At 37.3% G+C, this 20,053-nt stretch overlaps 1 protein-coding gene across 1 annotated transcript in view; it reads left to right on the forward strand.

Moving 5' to 3' along the window:
* Positions 1-522: 522 nt before the first annotated feature.
* Positions 523-20,053, forward strand: part of suclg2 (succinate-CoA ligase GDP-forming subunit beta) — a 118,860-nt gene continuing 99,329 nt past the window's right edge. Inside the window, exon 1 of the mRNA XM_065241536.2 lies at positions 523-656. Within this exon, the coding sequence (XP_065097608.1) occupies positions 573-656 (84 nt within the window). The 5' untranslated portion in view covers positions 523-572. The remainder of the gene's footprint in view (positions 657-20,053) is intronic.

Below are 20,053 nucleotides of genomic sequence, written 5' to 3' on the forward strand. Positions count from 1 at the left end.
AGATATGCACTTTACACAGAACACTTCACATAGACTTTATACACTATTTACATGTGTAATATATATTTTTTTTAAAAGGTAAAACTTTACAATAATAATGTATTTGTTAACAAATTAGTTTATGCATTAGTTAGTAATGAAAAAATACATTTGCAGCATTTATTAATCCTAGTTCATGTTAATTCAGGCATTTAATAATACATTTATAAAATCAAGCTATAACCTTTAAGTTAATGCACCATGAACTAACATGAATACTGTAGCTCTATTGACATTAACTATCATTAACAAGAATGAATAGGCTACATGCTGAAACACTATACGGTTCATGTTAGTTAATGTTTACTAATAGGCTTTAACCTTATTGTGAAGTGTTATCAGTTTTTTTATATTACCTTAACATACGTAAATACAGGTAAATAAACGATTGTCTTTAAGGCAGATAAAGTCTCACACTTAAATCCTGGTGTAATCCTGACACACGAGTTTTTCCAGACCTGTCACACACACTCACAGCATAGCGTCACTCCACGTACACGTGTCAGCGCTTCAGCACTCTCTTCCGGTTCAACATGGCGGCATCCATGGCATGTCAGGCTGCAGTAAGAGGACTCCGAGGAGCAAGTACTAAACATCTGTTTATAAACAGAAACAAGGTAACAGCGCGGCGATTCATCTTCATGTTTATTCATAACGCAAGAGTACATTTATATTTCGTGACACGTGCGATATCTGACAATAGTTTTATCTGCATGGAGCTGTCAGATTCATTATTTAATATAATGCACATAGTTTGATTGCCTAATGATGGATAGTGATGAAAGTAGATAGTTTAGCGGGATTTGATTGTGCATAAAATATTATTCTGCTTTAGGTAATTGCTAGAGAGAGAGAGGAAGTCATTCGTTTATTGCCCAATATGTCACATGTACTTCAGGCTTAAACCACTCAGCATATAAATGTATTTGTAAATTGATGTGCACTTTAACTGCAATTCAGGGTGGATATGTTAGATTAGATTTTTTTTGCTAAGTATATTTTAATGATTCAGGTTCTAAGGATGATTATTTTCTAAGTTCTTAATCAGAAAGATAACTTATTGAAATAATTTGTTAGTCTTTTTCTTGCTTTTGTGCACTTTTTTTCTTAAGCTTTCACCTTCAGTTGTGTACTTTGTTCAGTATGTTAGGGAGCAATAGGCAATATCACGTCCATCCTTCAACCTTTGACCCAACAATGTTGAAACACTTTTTGCTGAGCTGGCCAATAGCATACTGTCAAAGGTTGAATATTGTCCTTAGGCTGAAAATAAAAGCTAAAGAAAGATACAAATTGTTATGTTTAATGCAAGGTTTTTTTCATCAGTGTTGACATTGTGCTGAATCTGAATTTGCTGCTGTTTTTGAGTCTGCTTTCTTTTGATGACATCCTCAGTTCCCTGTGTATTTTGTAATGAAACATGTCAGAAGATCCTTAAAGATACAGTTAGACATTTTCTGAGGGCACTGTAATGCTTTGCTGCCAATATGAGTTGCCTTGGACTTGGATGCTAATACTTCGAGGCATAGTGTGTGCATCATTGTGAATTTTTAGGTTACTGATGCCATTGTAGAAAAGCATTTTTTACAGTCTCTCTTGAGTCATTACCGTGCAAGCAAATGTGTCCAATAGGAAGGGATTACTGAAATGAGTTTAATATTATTTGGATGGTCATCCACTCTGTAGCTCAATGTTAGAACTGTGCATTAGCACAAACAGTAATGGGTTTGAACCAAGGAAATTAAAACATTGGTAAAAATGCACTGTAAGTCGCTTTGGATTATAGCGTCTGCCAAATGCGTAAATGTAAAATGTAAACATGATCTCAAGAGCGCAGTAGTGTGTCGTGACTGCCGTATAGAAATTTTCTTGATAAAGGCTAGGGGTGGCACGGTTCACAAAACCCTCGGTTCGGTTCGTATCACGGTTCTATGGTCACGGTTCTCGGTTCAGTACGGTTCTTGTTGTTATTTTTTTCTTTACATTTTTAACACTCCAGAAATGTATTATCTTATTAGTGTATTAATTATCCATAATTTAGGATACAGTTTTAAAAAAAAGTTATCATGTCATCATGCACAAACTGAATTTGACTTTAAGCACATTATTGGGACCATCTCTGAGGAAAGCCAGGTGAGATTTTGATACAGCAAGAGGGAAGACATTGATGATTTCAAAATGCTTTTCATTTATTTGGCAAAAAAGAGAATGTGTATTGCCATCTACATGAACTTTATGTGCATTTTTAGCACACAAAGATAACTTGCATTTATTAAAATGCCAACTTCAGTGTAGCTCTTAGATTTATCACTGAGAGGCTGCTTTAATACTGAGAGTATATGTGGACGAGAGAGAAACACAACGTTTACACCTTTAATATTTAAATCCGTCTCTTTTGTCCACTTTTGACCACTTCTGTCCTGATTACTTTGAGGGGCAATTTCTGAAATCGCGCAACTTTCACACGCTAGCAAAATGAAACTACGCGGAAATCAGCCGCTTTAATTTTATCAATGAAAGGCTAAAAATAGCGCTGAATACGAAAAGACGTAAAACAGAGTTTAGTACCTCAGATTAGATAAATGGTCGGAGAGAAGGCGGTCTCCTGTGGCTGTTCGAGCACATTCAACCCAGACTGCAGTTCAATCTATTGTTTTATTTCCGCTGTCATCATAGGTAACATGAAATAAAAATATGTTTCCACACCAAACCTATACGGCGCTGGCGCATCCTCCAACTGCGGGCAGACTTCCTTTTCTCTCCCACATGCCATTTCTACACGTAACATAACCTGCAATATTAATACTCCAAACCAGTCACCTCTTCTTTCGCGCGAAAGGGAAACACGCTATCTGAGGTCGCATACAGGGCATGCGACTACATTGCGCATGCCATGAACCGTTGAACCGTGCGGCACACACGCGCTCCGAACCGAGACAAGCGAACCGAACGGTTCGGATTTTTTTCATGGACCGTGCCACCCCTAATAAAGGCGCTAGATAAACAACACAGACTATAAGACGGCACAGAGCCAAAGTCTAAACCATTTTTATATGAGATTTAATTGATCACAAATTGTTTTAGTCCCCTTTTTTGTCCCCCCAAGGGTGCTTGGCAGACTGTGACCCAGTCTATGGACAAAAATATGTTTGAAATATTATGCTAAATACATTTTGTAGAAAGTAAAGCCTAATTAAATATATTTTTGAATTTGAAAGTATATTTACTTTTAACTTTCATATATCAAGATATATTTCAAAATGTATTTCAAGGGCACGCAAGTAATTTCTAATTTTACAATCCACATGGCAAGAAATATATTTTGAATATATATATATATATATATATATATATATATATATATATATATATATATATATATATATATATATATATATATATATATAATGCTAAATACAAGATAATTTTATAAATATATTGTTGAAGTTAAAAATATATTTAATTTAAACCTATTCAAACCTGTTATTTTTAAAAGTTTTTTCCAATGCGACGTGAACATATTTCTTTGGTTTAAAAAATAATATAATTTAAAATGTATTATTTTTCAAAATATATTTCAAAATATACAAAAAATTACAAAAAATATATTGGTAAAACATTTTAAAAAATTGTAAACAATAAACATATTCCAAAATATATTTCAGCAAGTATATTTTTGGGCCATTTTTGTGTATTTTGAAATATATTTAAAAGTATTTTTTTAGCCGTATGGGGATGTGACTGCATGGTTGTTAAGTTATTTTGCAAGGGTAGTATTTCTGTATGTGCCCAACTTTCGTAATGAAGAACAATAAAAAAAATCAGTGGAATTAAATTCAATAGAAATTTAGTCATCATATGAGCAGTTTGAAAATTGGACAGAAAGTTTCAAGTATTGTAGGTCATTGAATAGAAGTGAGCTGTTTTTAATCTGACTGATTACGCTGGAGAATCTAAAATTCCAAACTAGCACAATTTTTCAGATGTAAAAATATACAATGTGCAAACCAAATTATCAGACGCGCACAGGCAAAATAACTGAGCAGAATGTAATGGTAAAATTCTGTGCACACACTACAGGCTTCACAATAAATCTTTTTCACTGTAATAGATTTCTCAGTTTTTTCCTTGAGTCTTAAATACTCCACCTTTTAAAAAAAAGTTATCAAAAAGGTAAGCTGTCTCATAAATCTCCATACCATCGTCAATCTTTGTACCTAGGACACATTTGACATTCTGCAGTGATTTCACATCTAACACAGTGACTTGCCTCATTTTGTGACTCAATGACAATCAGTTTATCGATTCTGTTCCCAAAATACATCACATACAATGATAGACAAAAGTTTGACAGTTACTTTATACAAGTTTATGTTATTTCAACTAAAATGTTAAATTACTAAATTCATTACATTCATTAAATCAGTAACTTACATGCTGACCTTATCATTATTAGTTTTGTCCCTTAGCTGGAGTTTTTGAAGTTTTTTAGTGAGTTTCTAAAGAAGAAAATGACATTGGATCAACATCAGTTCAGTAAATAGGGCATCACTTCATTACTCAGTGCAGTCCACACTGCTATAAGATGTGAAGTAGTAGTGCATACAGAGTGCTTAGCTGGCATATATTTTCATTTCTGTTGTATAATGAGATGCAACCCGCTGCAACATGGTACAAGCCTCATCCATCTGAGCAAAGGCTCTGCTTTAATGAGATCATGGTACATAGAGTCAAGTGCACTTATTTTATCTTTACTGAAATGTTTTTTTTTTAAGGCTTGTTTGGTATCAGAAGAAGTGACATCTTTATGCTGTGAGATGTTTAAAGCATGGATATTATAAAGTCATTCCAAAAGATGATAGAAAAGGACCCACAGATTATATGTGTGAAGGTCACGGGTAATTTCAAAAGCAAGTCTTGAAACCACCGATGTGGTTCAGACGTTAATGAGATGTAGATTAGAGCAGCATTTTTCTTTCGGTTTATACTTCTGACGTTTGGATCAAATCCATATTTCTTCATCTCTTTAGGAGTCTGGCTGTCTGCCAGTTGCTGACAATGATCAATGAACTTTATATTCAATTAGTGACCGCATGCATTGATGGTTTCGTCACAAAGCGTGCTGAACTTTACACTCGGGTTTCTCCTACCGCAATGCCTGAGGTTTTACTACGTCTGTTTTTTTACTTTTACTACAGAGATGAGCAGCAACGATTAGCCAATCGGCTGTAGTGCCGCTCGGGACCAAGACAGGCAAAACGATATTGCAAATTCAGAATGAATTCAGCTCCATCGATTGTGAAACTTTGAAAATGAAAGATGGCTGGTCAATGACAATAACGAAAAAGGAGACAGATTTGAGATGGGTGATGTCTGATAACGCAAAAGCTTGGCTCAGAAATTCCTGTCTGGAGGTATAGATAATCCCAAAGCTGTTTTTCCTCACCACAACTGCATCTCCAAAAGTAAAAAAAAATGTTTACGGCTGCGTTCCCAGGGACTATAAAAAATATGTACGCAAAGACTAAAGACGTCAAAGCTTGGCCTAACTTTACTGCAGCAGCTTGAGAAGCACTATACTGGAGTTTTGAAACAGAAGCAGGAGAGTCTGTGGGATGAGGCTGCGTGCTGAATATTTTAAGCGAGGGTGGGAGGGTGCGACGACTCTGGTGCAGGAACTTCAAACAGCATGCGTCTCTCCCATCTGTCCACAGCAAGAACACATTTACATTTCCTGGCCGCCAGGGATACAGTAGAGCAAGTTTGCCGTAACCGGATTTAAATATCGTTTCGCCAAGGTTAATAGCCATTTCTGTTGCTCATGAGGGCTGTTTAGGCATTTTCAATAATTTAGGAAGGCGTCAATCTTTCATAGGACTTTTGGCAGTGTTTTGAAGGAGAGGTGCCATTTTTTTCCATGCTCCCGTGGGGCTCATATTCCGGTCCATTTGGGATCATTCTTTTATAATGATGATTATGATGAGGCTGTATGAAGTGTTACAGAAAATTAAAAGTTGTGATATAGCAGCTGTATCAGTGGTAGATGAGAAAAGTTAAAGTCTGATATTTCATCAAGTGACCTGCAATCTCATTTTACACTTTTGCAAAAATGGTCCCAAGCTGGGGCAGTACCCCTACCTAATATGTTCCATTTAGGTATAGATATGTATATATAGGTACTTTTTAAATGGTACCACTTTGTTAACAGCCCGGGAAAATTTTTTGGGCTATTTTTATTCTGACAGTATTGGATCTTGTACTTTCCCTCAGAATTTAGCTTTAAATTATATGAAAGACACAAATCATAGACAGGTTCGTTTGAGGACTGAAACCAAACGTTGCAGGGCGAATAATCTTTAAGACTCTAGTTATGATAATATAAAAATAACTAGTACTTAAAAAAGGTTTCTTTAGATTACAGGGTTTTTTTCTGGCTCAAAATAGGGTAAAGCAGGAAACATTACTGCATCAGCTTGTGTCTGTAGTGATTCACCTGCACAACATCCATGAAATATAGCTTATGGTCCTGTCCCAAATGGCCCACTTTATGTGGACTTTCGGTCTCAAAATTGCGCGAACTCGCTTAGTCAACGAGTCCGTAGGGTGTCCCATCTGTCATTTTACACCCCGAAGTGTGCTCATCAGCGCCCCCTTAATGCAGTCTTCGGCAAAGCCAGCACTGCTGCAGGCTCCACACACTTTACCAACCCAGAAGTTCTTGCGAAAGAGCAAACAGACGACGGAGGAGGAGGTCACACCACTTCTTTTCCTATTCCCGGCGTGACGCTCGATTTTGTCCCAAAATAAGACTCCGGTGCGCCCTCGTAGACTCTCGTCAAGAATCCCTAATGTCTGCACTACATGGTGTCATCAAAGTGTGGACTGTGAGGAAGTCCACAAGTCTGGATTGTGCCATTTGGGACAGGGCCAAAATAGCACCTAATTTAGCTCAGGAGTTTACTTCATAAACATTTTGTAAAGTTTTGTCCGCGCCTCACTGTGCTGACAACAAAACAGCGCCACCACAGTGACGTAAGGCCGCAACTGCACTTACAAATGATTATCCACTGAGTGCAGGGATTGTTAGTGTTTTTTGTGAAGACACATGACAGAGAAACCGTCAAGAGGTGGCATGAAATTTGGACAAGGTGGAAGTGTCCAAAATCTCTATGCGGGAAAAACCCTGTATTATCATATTTGATCAATTCCATTTTTCATCATTTTGCCCTATTTAACCCTCTCTCCTTGAATAGCCCTACATGAATCCTTATTAAATTGCAATTAAATAAAATTTAATTCACATCGTTAACGACTTGCCCTCTGCCTATGACTGTCTTCAGGAGATTTAGCTGAAAGTGTATCTCGTGATGCAAATCTTTGCCATTCAAATCTTACAGCATGCTCTGCTGACATTCATGCACACATCATGGCCTAATGGAGGTCTCTTGTCAATTTGTCAAAGGCTGTCGCTCATCCAGCGCTCACCTTACCTTGTCAAATAGATGACAGACGCTAAAAACAGCCTTAAAACAAAATCAAAGAGCTCTCAAAGGTCACAATTGACTCATTTAAACATTTCTTCTGCACAAGCTGATAACAATTGCTTCATTTTGCAACATCGTGATGAACAGTTTGAATATTGATGTCCCATTTTAAAATAATTTCTTATTTGTTCTATTAAAGGCACACCATGGAACTTTTTGGCCTCTAGGGGGTGCTAGACATGTATTTTCACATCTAGCGCCCCTAGAGGCCACAAGCGCCGCAGCAATGTCGCAAATGAAAAGAAGACAACTCTTTAGGGCACAAAGTGTGCCTTCCAGCATGTCATGTGTCATATAATATAATTTCATGGGTTTTATAAAAAATCGTGTAGTTCACGTTTACAAACCAGTTGTAACGGTGATCGCTTGGTTAAAGTTTATATTAAAAAAATTGCCTTAAAGGGGAATCGAACACGGATCGCCCATGTCGTAAGTCCACAATGCACCACGGCACCACAATGTCACGTGATATAAGCATCTCTCTAAACTCTTCAAGTAGATTCCAGTAAAATTTGCTTAAAAAAAAGAGTGTTCGGGCGCCAGACAGGACTTATATTTATGCAAACATTATAACATTACTGACTAGTACAAAAGCATGAGGGCAAAGTCAGCATCGGTCAGAAACCCCTTCTCCTTCTTTAGTTCACGCTAGCAAATGAACGCTGGCCCGATATAATTGATCCTCATCCTTCTTTTTATTCTGTCACTCTCCCGTTTTCTCTTTCTGGTCTCCTCCAACAAAACCTTGGGTTTCTTTTTCTTAGTTGCTGCTTCAGCCATGACAAAAACATCAGGAAAATAAATAGTTACGCTGCGCTCTCACGTCCGAATTTGAGGAAGTGGAGAAAGTGACGTATGCCGTAAAGCAGATTTGTGTAGTTTTTTGTTTTGTGCTCGGGTTACCTCCCGAAACCCCAAGTTTAAACGTATGAGTAAAAGTGATACAGACCCAGTCAGGCTATGGTGGACATGTCATTCAACCTATTTTAAGTCGATGTACCATCACAAGGGTGTCACTTTAAGCACATGCTATTTTCTTTCATTTAATCTGAAATGTGTTTGGTGAACCAAAAAACCCTCACAAAATGATTTCATGATACTTAAGGTCATATGTGAAGAAACCCAAGGGTAGTGAAGGATGCAGCCTAACAAGAGGGCAATATAGACTCTATTGAGTTTAGCTTTAATACACATGGCTGAAATTGTAAAGTATTTAGATTATCATGGTTCAGTACTGTCACTTTTTTAGATGCCGGATTTATGTCCCCTAGTAGTTAAGAAATAGCGCAGTTTACCCTAAACACTATAAAATGTTCTGTACTATGCAACTGACTCTGAGTACTACACAGCTTTGCTTTGATGTTAATACTTCTTTCAAAGCACTTAGCAATTTTGTTTAGATGGACGATGAGGTTGGTTATTACTTAAAAATGACTGTGGAATATGAAGTTTGAACCAACTTTCTTGGACACATGTTAATAAACTCCTGGACTCCTGGACATTCACGTTAAGTAAATGTGCAAAACTAAGGGGTAGGGGTAAGGGGTAAGACAGAGAAATGGGATTGGGCCTCAACATGTAATACTCATGTCTGCATTCACAAATTTGCATTTTTGTTGTTTACATGTAAACGATAACAGCATTGTTTTTAAAAAAGTGCACGTTGAACCCACTTTTCTAGTTTGCATGTTAATTAGGGATGGCGAAAACGAAAAAATTTCTTGACCGGCCACCGAGCCTCATTAGCCGGTTGAAACCGGTTAACCGATAGGCCTATTAGTTTAAAATATGCTATGCTATTTAAAATAACCGCCATTTCGAGCCGCGCCTGCCGTTTCGCAACTGGCATCTCTCTGCGCTCTGCCTCCGGCTCACACACACACAGACCTCACAACACTTTTTAAATCCCCTACAGCGCGAAACATAAGTCCCGCAAACGCGGCGCCGTGCTTAGTTTCGAAATAGTTTAGGTACTAGGTGGTCGCGTTGAACTTGAAAATAAAGGCGTTTGTGAAGCTCATTTGAAAATTGCCGCGGCTCATTTAAGAAAATGACAGCTCAGAAGAGACTGCGCTTGGGGTAGTAATAATAAAGACATAGGATGATCATCATCACCTTTTCTGTTACCACTGAAATATAGATGTAATGTATTTCCAAATCTAAACCCATCTTATGCGGAATGTTGCCTAATAGACTGCAACACGATAAAACCAATGGATTAAACGGGCACCTTCAAATTGTGTAAAAGACGCACCGGCCAAAGCAGGTCTCGCACTGTGTTTGTTCTAGAACAAATGCAGCAAAGATATTTAATGCTAATGTATGAGGCATATAGGCCTACGCTGAGTTTTATTTATTTATGATGAGGTGCGTTCTAATTAACAATGCAATGCAAGTGAACGCGCCGTGCCGGCGCCTTCATGCACGGACCGGTAATTATATACTCTGCTATATTTGCTTTTTATTTAAATACATGCATTTGGTTGATGAAACATTTATTAAAATTAAGATACAATTTATACAAAACAAAATTCACTTTAAATAAATGCTTTCTACAAAGCAAAACTTAATAAAGTGGTAAAAATCATGGCTGAGGATTTACAGAAACAAAACTTACTCTGCACTTTACTGTTAGCCTAAAAGACAAATGTTAATAATTTGGAACACAACCAGGAGAGACTTTAATTTTAATAATTGTATTGCTGTATTTTATTTACTATTCGAATAAAGGAATTTTTCAAAAAATAGCCTGTAGCATTTACTTTTCGCAAACCTTGTGAGCATGGGAAACCAAACGCAGTGACCTCGTGCCAAATGTTTTTTTATTGGTTTATAAAGTACAAACAGACCAGTTATGAAAAACTGAGTGTGAGGGATTTGTTCACTTCACACAAAAAGATCTTGGAAAGCAAGAGATGACTAACTGTAGTAGCGTTTAGTCCACTGTCTATAATAGCCTAATTTACAGATCCTTTTTTTAACCGACAACCGACAACTTTGACCGGTTAATGTTGATACGGTCAACCATCGGTCAAACGGTCATCGGTTAACATCCCTAATGTTAATGACCCGAAAAATGCCAAGACGCATTAAAAGTTTTATGTTTTTGGTTGAAAACTTTGTTGTGTAAACAGCCCCTTAGATTCCCTTGCAAGTAACATCAACACTTTACTAGCAGCATGGTATACTTAAAGGCGGAGTGCACAATTTCTGAAAAACACTTTGAAAAAGGGGGTCGGGCCGACTACCAAAACACACTTGTAGCTAATCAGCAGTAAGGGGCGTGTCTATTAACCAACATTGTTGCCTTGGTGTTTCGTATGTGTGGGGCCGGTCTATCAAAAGAAGGTCCAGATTCTATTGGGGTAGGGGCGTGTTTGTTTACGTGATTTCAAATATCAACATTGGCTTTCAGCAATCATGGACCCTGCCTTTAAGGGGCCGATAGCAGGTATCATTTCTGAAAAGAGCAGTTACAATCAGCAATGGAAACATTTGTTAATTTCTTAAATCATAATGTCCTGCAAGTTAATTAAATGTGTGGCCATTTGGAGATGATAATTAGGAATAGTAATTTCAAAGGGTTTAGGGCAGAACTGGGACTGGGAATTAGGATTTGAACCATTGGAGACAACTGGTTTGTTAAATGGTGTTTGTCAAGCAATGGATACTTATAAATGAGGTAAAGAATTAGCACATAATACGCATTTTATTTCTTTTATTTATATGTCCCAGTCTGTTAAAGGGAGGGTTGATATATGGCAAAAAAGTAATACATGCAAAAGGATATTATAATAAATATGGCATGAAAAATTATTTCTGTATTCATTTTTTTGATATCCACTCTGAAGTGTTCACTTTGGAAGAGCAGTGATCTTTATAAGATCTCAAGAAGCTCTGGTTCTCTTTCATTAAGCTTCTCTTCCTCTCCCTGCAGAATTGGATTGGTCAGTACAGATTTGTAAATATCCCTTAATGAATATGCAAATTTAAAACCAATATTGCCAAGTGAGAGAAGCAGTTGTGTTTCTTAATTTAATTTTGTTTTTGTCCACATGAACTCTTTTAAAAATCAATCCTGTATTGATTCATGTTGTCTACTCCTGTCCTGCTGATAAGGCAAATGTGCATGCAAGTCATGAGAATGTCAAAGCAGACCGAGGGGCTAAACATCATTTCCATTGACTCATATGTGCTTTCTTATTTTTTTTTTTAAATGCGGACAGGGAAAATGTATACAGTATTTGCTAATGACATCATAGCCTTATTCACATGATCCAGCAAACTAATCCACACTGTCCTACATTGTTTCCAGTAGTTTATTTGACTCAAAAATTTCACGCGACAGAGTTGTTAAATTTGTTTACCCATACTGTTTCAACCAGTGCATCATTTTTTCCTTTAGATGAGAGTATATAAAACTCGAGCAGAAATAATTTGGCTCAGTGTTTACTTGTTTCCTCTCCTCTCTACATCATTTTGTACACACGGCCTCCGAACGCTATTCATTTCAACATGCTGTTTTTACTATCTGTCAAAGTTAATGAGAAGCAGGTCTGGTATCTGAATAGGGTTATAAGTATAATGACTGAGCCAGGAGTCTATTACATTCAAAAGCTGCAGGCCCTCTCCAGTACTATAGAGTTGACACACTTGGTTTGTAAGCCTTACCTCTGAAGTGGCGTGTATTCTATCCATTTGAATTGGACAAAAATGGTCTTTCTTTGCAATATTGTATTGCTCCAGTAATTATAAAGATTTGCAGCTCTTTAATCTTTATGCAAAAGACAGATACGGTGTATGCGTATATATGCACAGAGAGATAAATCCTCAATACCATCTTTACTTAACAAATCAGCACAATGCACTTTATTTAATGAGTCCTGATAAGAAAGACAAAGGCCCTGAAATCTAAACTTTGTGCCCGACTTTCCAAAGTTGTTGTAGGGGCCTTGCGGAGCATCTGCTGGCCTGCAGAATTTGATGCAACTGCTGCCACAGCTTTCCTCTGTCCTCCCACCTTTGTGTGAGGACAAGCGATAAGTCAAGATCTGCTGTGGGCCACCACGTCCTTAAGAGACATCTGGCTTCCCAAAGGATCCAGAGATGCTATTTCTTTCAATGATAATAAAGGATACAAACTTTAAAGAAAACCAAATGTTTCTGTTTAGGTCACCGAATAAGGTCACTTTAGGATTGCTGGCTTAGTCAAGAACTTTGCTTTTCTAACCGTGGGTAAATGTACATCTGCTTTATCTTGTGATATCTTGTTTAACATTTTTCATATTTTAATGAGGAATTGTTATTTAATGGCCTATTTTTTAGGTTGTAAGTGTCCATGCTTAACATGTGTAAAACCTGAGTTTGTTTTGAATGTTCTTATTCAGATTTATTAGTGAAAATGTATTGGATGTTTTCAGTAGCAAGCACACAACCTGTTTCAATAACTCTTTGTCTGTTTATGCAATTGTTGTGTTACAGTGTTTCTTTTAAGTGCCTCAGCTGAAAATGAATGTGTATATTTACTACTATTATTATTACTAATAGACGGCGTTTTGAATGGATAGTGCTTTCGACCCCCTCACTGACATAGCCTCGGGATCTTTCAGTTATAGTTATCGTTCTCCTTTTGTGCTTTTTGGCTTTGAAAGTGTAATCTATCTTTTGTTTGTTGACCTAGTTGCTGACCTGAAAAATCTTTTCCCCAGTATAATTTCACAAAAGTAAAGGCCGTAATACATAAATATTTGCTGTGGTGGACATATGGGAGTGCTTGCTGTGCCATATGTGGAGACTGGCATGGTCTCAGTTTGCAATTCCATTTATTGAGGCTATTGGCAAACTTTTGCATTGTGCATTTAATAATGCATGAATTAAAATACATTTAAAAGATTCTTATTAGTAAAAGTGTAATGCTCGAAAATAACAACCACTAGTCAAAGTTCCTTAGTTTGTGTACCTCAATATATATATATATATATATATATTTTAAATATAAAAATGTTTGGTAGCAGGGTTTCCCGCAGAAAATTTGTTAGTAAAGGTGGTAGGGTTGGGCGCAGGGCGGGGCGTACGTGTTATGATGAAAATTAAAATATTTTTATTTAAAAGACTCAAATAAAACTTAACTTTGAAGAAACTATGACGGAAAATGAACACATACTAGATTATTAATAAATTAAATGTTTTTACCTCTAACGGGAATAGCTGCGTGATGAAGTGAAACTAAAGTGTTAATAAACACAAACTAAAGCAGATGTTGTAGAACATCTGGCGAACAATGATAGACAGCACAAAAAATTTAAAAACTGATTATTTCCCACTATTAATTACATTATCTTAAAGGAGTGTAACTACTGTAGCATGTAAATAATGCACATAAATAAAGTGAGCAGAGCGCTTAACAATTATATATAATCAACAGGCACGTGAAACCTAGCTAGCAGGTTGCTCAAACAACAAAATCACCAGCTAACTTACTTTAAATTTCCAAGAACTATGGACTAATACAATAACAGGCTTAAATAAACCTAAAACATAAGTCCACTTACTGTTCTCACGGACACGTGTTTTATCAACTGGCTATCCTCCAGACATGACGGACCACGTCTTATCTCATTTCGGCTGTGTGTTGTGCGTGCAAGCCCTTGGTGTGAAGCCCGTCCGCGCTATTCTTCGAGATGTTTTATCAACTGGCTAGTTATCCTCCAGATAGTGAAGGTCCGGACCACATCTTTCTCATTTCGGCCGTGTGGCACGCGTGCCCGCACGCGGTGTGAAGAGCGTCCACGCTATTCTCCGAGATGCACTTGACGGCCTTTTTTGCAGCAAATTTTTTTTTGAACGACCTAGTTAATGCGGTAGGGTTTCCCAGCTTAGGCGGGCCGCCCGAACTGAAAAGTGCTTTGGGAAACCCTGGCAAGAAAGGCTGAAAACATAAAAGACGAACACAGATAATACAGTGACATCGGTAAAGCGTATGAAAACTATATCTGGTGATTTCATTAAAACACATTGATTTTGTCACCAATAATAACAACTTTATATTTAAAGTTTCCAAAATAAAATTTTATTCTCAATTTTGTGATTTGTTACAGTGTTATTTTCGTTAAAACATTTGGTCAAAGGCACAAAAACAGGAACTGTAGACGTATAGAGCAGAACGCAGTTCTAAACTATTTTAATATCTTATTGATTTTTTTGCTTCAGTTGCCCTTTGTTTGCTCACTAGGGGCGTTAAGACATTAAGGATCAGTTTTCTGTAAAGCTGCTTTTGTGATAGTGTTAATGACTTACGTGAGACAGTAAAGTAATTACCATGTTCCTAAGGCTATTATAGCTTAAATCTACAATGCCACAGTTGATTTGTTGAATGATTAAATTGTTAGGACTGTTGTGAGCATTGAACAGATTTTACACAGAAAGACTCTGCAGAGGAAATGGAGAATTACAGTTTTTGTGCCTTGAAGTGTCATTCTTTGACATTTAACAATCATTGCATAATGTCACGGGTTTTGCTTTAAGCTTGCCGTAAGCGAATCTCTCACCAAAAGCCACGGTGACTAGGAGATGTGTTTTATTCCTTGAATTTGAGAATATTGACTTGACTGTTCATGGAGAAAGTTAAGAAAATTGGTTTTATGCTGATGTCTATGCTTTTTTGTTTTGCCCTAACTCATATTTAATCTAGATTTTAGTTGCTGATTCACTTAAACAGAGTTGAAGTGAAATGAAAGCATTTTGCTTGTCATATAATAAATCAGTTACACCAGAGTACTTTTAACTTCACTGGACTATAGAGAACTTCATTAATCATTATTAGTCCTTCATTAGTTCAGATTGCAATTTTTATGCAGTTTTTTTACATAATGACTGTAGTGCCATACAAGTGCAGCTTTATTTGATGTAATTTCCACTAAAACAGGAAGTTAGGGTGGGACGTGGCGGGCGGCTCCTCCCCTTTTAAAATAGCTAAAAGCGTTTCGTTTACCTCACAGCAATTTTTGAATGCTTATAATTCAAAATGTAGTTCACTAGATTATAGGCCAACTTATTTATACTTAAAGACAAAACTGATTACACTTTTATTACATGGGGACTTTAAATATCACCCCATCTGTGTGTTTTTTTGCATCCATGTGCATTTACCCCATCAGACCTAAATGTCTCTGTTTATAGTCTTTAAGTATGCATCTTTGTGACTGCCCGTGTTTGTGTGTTTGTATTTAACTGGCTGTGTCTCTCCAGAGTGCTGATGATGATAATTACTGTTGAGGCAGAGTCTCAGGGGAGATCAGACACCTGCCACAACCCAAACCGCCCACCCACCTCCCCCAACCTCACCCACCCGAAGCACAGATCCCCCTGCCTCGCGCTCCAGCCCAACCTCAACCTGTCTTTGCCCTTGATTGAACTAATAACCTGTAAAACCACACAGTGGGTTACTGCTAAATTTAGCAAGATAGGGGAAAGAAAACAATTTCTGCTAACATTTGCAAAGAGGTTGCCATGGTGCTCTTTCAGCACTTCTGCGGTCCAGTTAATCAAGCGGGATGGCAATGCGAACGCTGATGACACCTGACATACAGAAACTTCAAAATATAAGTGTTAAAAAACATCAACGCCTAACAATATTAATGCCTCGGATGCAGGCTTTAGTGTTGATCATTTAAATCATTCTGTCATTAGACTCCAGATTTAGCTGTTCACAGACCTGACATCTGGTGTCTGGTGTCACAGGTTTTTTTCACTTCTGTTTGATTGACACATGACTGTAAATCAGATTAGCATAAGGGGATTAAGTTGGAATTTACTCAGATAAATTCTCAAAAAACACTTTTACATCATTCTTTTTATTTTCTTTGTTTAAAATTGGTAGTAAGTGGTATGAAGCATTTATAGATAGATAGATAGATAGATAGATAGATAGATAGATAGATAGATAGATAGATAGAAAGACACCTTTGCACACAAACTGTACTATATGTTCACACCGCTGTATCAAAAAACGTTCTGGCTGCCCTGCCAACAACGCTATATAAAAGTTTAGTGGACGCTTTGATGATTGAATGCAACCCTTTCATATGGCAAGCCGCAAAGGACTTTTATTGGTTTCCGCCTTCCGATTTGTTGCTGCTGAACCGCATCATAGCTCATTACCATAAAGTTGAGCTAATTTCACATTCCTTGACGCTCACACCATCCAAGACACGACAGAGCTCCCGTCGGCCCCAAATTGAAAATGAATGACTTTCGGCCACTTTGACGCTTTCACTGGCAGTGGTGTGAACTAGGGATGTCAATTTATGCAATTTCCCATATTTCGATGATCGTTTAAATTAACGATCAATCAATAAATTATCATTAACAGTAATAGTGCAATAAGCCTTTACTGCAGTGGCATATAGCCAATGACATCAAAGTGTGCGTAAAAACGCCAGCTTCCTCACGCGAATTAAAATATTTTATTTTGTCTAAAATAACATGCTAGTGGGATTGTAAAATGAGTCCGTGTAGTTGGTGTTTTGATAAAATCATCAATTTGTCACATAATGACTAACAGTGTATAACTCCGCCAGCCTTGCATGAGCACTCTGCAACAGTCACATGCGTCCATGAGATGTCAAAATAAAAGTTTCATTATCATCAAGTGTTATTTTTCTAGTTGTTCACGTCGCTTTCCGACCCCAGTACACTGTTAAAACAATTGCAGCATTTTTGTCAAATCAATATTTTTATTTTATTTTAACTTAACAAATTAACTCCGGCAGTTGACCTACATAACCACTGTATGAATGTATACACATTTATGTTTTCTCAGTTGCAAGTTCAGCACCATGGCCGCTATGATAGACATGAGCAGGGCCAAATGTCTACTTTTGCATCCTCTTTTTCCACACCAAAGGTTAATCTCATCTCATGCTGATGCTCATTGCTATGGCAACTGTTGTAGATCTACAGAAAGTTGTCAACTCTGTCTGAACAGACGGATCCGATTTCATTACCTCAAAATGACAGTGTGAGCAGTCAATCACAAAGATCAGATTTAAAAATAAATTAGATTTATGTGCAGTGTGAACAGAGCTCTACTGCACTGTTATTGTGCAACAGACAACTGAAGCCTTACTTTCATATTTCATACAATATTACTTTTCATGTCTTTCGTCTGGTTTAAGAAAAGACCTACCCAACTAGTATTGTCTTTCTCACTCTCTATTCCCCCTTTTTATTATTTTTTTTGTTTTAAGTATACATCATTGCTGATTTATTTACAAAAAATCTGATCTTTTTAGAAAAAAACAGAACTTATTTCGAAATATAAATTAATAAAAAGCACTAAATGGTAAAGCTCAGTATGACCTACATAGTCAAACAAAAACCCCTGTCTCCAATAAAGTCTAAATAAAGCTTTTGGTATGTTATTAAATGTGGCACTGGGATCTGTTAATACACATTTTTTTTTGTCACATGCCATGCAAAAAATGTTGATACTTTTCAATACAACAGAACTGAAATGTGTGTACTTGGATTTATTTGTCTCTGCACAACAATTTTGTTCCTGAGCTCTTTAAAAGTAATTTTGCTTGTCTAACAGTGGCCTGTTACCCATTCTAAATGCAACTACATCCACTCCTTAGAAATAACAATATTCAGCGAATGCTATTCAGTATGGCCATGAAATGACCCTTTGAAAACTCTCAACAGATGCCATGTAGTTTCTGGCCTTTAGGGCAACAGTTTTATTGATAAGAGAGGAAATAAAATGGAAATTTTGTGTTTGGTTAATACCTGCAACTTTCACTTGAGGCATACAATTCAGTACGTTGATTGTTTTAAAAAGCTAACAATTCACATAATACATGCTGTTTCTGCTAAGGCTGTGTATCGGCAATAATCTGGCTGGTCGATATACTAGGATATTTCTTATTTTGGGAATAGAATAGGATGCCATTTTAGGAAAGCTTTCATCAAGAACATCATATGCAAATCTTAGCCCAAAAATATTAAAGTTGTGTGAACTTGTTTTTAGAGTGAGTTAAGAACCAACCTGGACCCATGCAGAACCATAAATGTACTGTAATACCCAAACACCTATTTTTTTAAAAACTGGACCAGGCCGGCACATATTAAACAGCACATTGCTATTAAATCAGTAAACAATCCATATATTATTCTTAAAAATGAGCTTAATCCACTCATTTGTCCAAATTCAAAAATCTACAGGCTGTAGGCTACAGCTTTTACATAATAAGGATTGTTTGCCCATTTGAACTATAATAATGATTGCTTGTTCAGTGCAATGGGCTTGACATTAGCATAGCTTAAGGGCTCGTTATAGTTGTGCGTAGGTCCTACGGCGTAGGTTCCGCGACGGTTTTCATTTATACTTTGCATTGTCGTCCGCGTCGAAGTGCAAACACACATGCAGACCGCTGGTAGGCAGTATCCAAGCATGTAACCACAGTAGCAGCGCGACCGTCAAAGAAGAAGAAGCTTGGCTTGGCTTGGCTACGCACAGGCTACGGATAACCTACGGCGTAGCTATGGCGTAAAGTTTAAGCACGACTATAAATCGGGCTTTATTTGCTACCGTCTCTGCGTTCTCTAAGCAAACATTTTAGATACATATGGTTCATTCATTAAAAAAAATTGGGGAAACAAAGTGTAACACGTAATCCTGACTTTTAAAACAAGAGGTAGTTGTCAGTCGCCATAGAAATCAGAGGAGTGTTCATGTGCTGTAGCGCGTTAGCGCTGACTGACTCTGATCATGGCCAGTCATTCTTCGATCGACTCGGGTTTTAACTCTTTCCCCGCCATTGACGAGATATCTCGTCAATTAAGAGAAAACGCTTCCCCGCCAATGACGAGATTTTCCGTCTTTCCGCAATACCGCTATTATCCACCAGGTGGCGCCCTTCCGCAACTTTTTAAACCCGGAAGTATTGCCCTATGGCAAGCGGCTGCATGTCCGTGTCTGTTTTAAAGATCGCTCTGAATGGGATCTCTATGAAAAGTCCGTCACAAAAATGGAATTATCTCTGCTTTTTGCTCTAAATGTGGTGTTTTTGCAAAAACCTACCCATATTCAAAAGCTGATTACAAAAGAACCACTGAAGGTAGGATGAAACGTTTTTTTTTTTTTTTGAAAGCAGAGGGTCTGTTCTTTCATTTGGTATATTGTATGTTTATATATTTAAAGAAGAACATTTTCTGGAAGGCATTAAACTTTGGTGAAAATCATGAAAAACGTTGGCACTGGCTGGCAACTTTTTTCAAAAACGCTGGCGGTGAAAGAGTTAAACACAGTGTTAATCCGACCCGGGTCCTCCATAAAAACCTTTACTTCCTGTCACTCTGGAGGTTTAGAGACTGCCATCTAGTGGTTGGGATGTAAACTGAAAAGGAAACAACTGCCCAAATCGACACAGCATTTTTGAGAATCGATACAGTATCATCAAACAAAATAT

This window comes from Paramisgurnus dabryanus, chromosome 14 (genome assembly GCF_030506205.2).
Source record: "Paramisgurnus dabryanus chromosome 14, PD_genome_1.1, whole genome shotgun sequence".
In the NCBI taxonomy this organism is placed as follows: Eukaryota; Metazoa; Chordata; class Actinopteri; order Cypriniformes; family Cobitidae; genus Paramisgurnus; species Paramisgurnus dabryanus.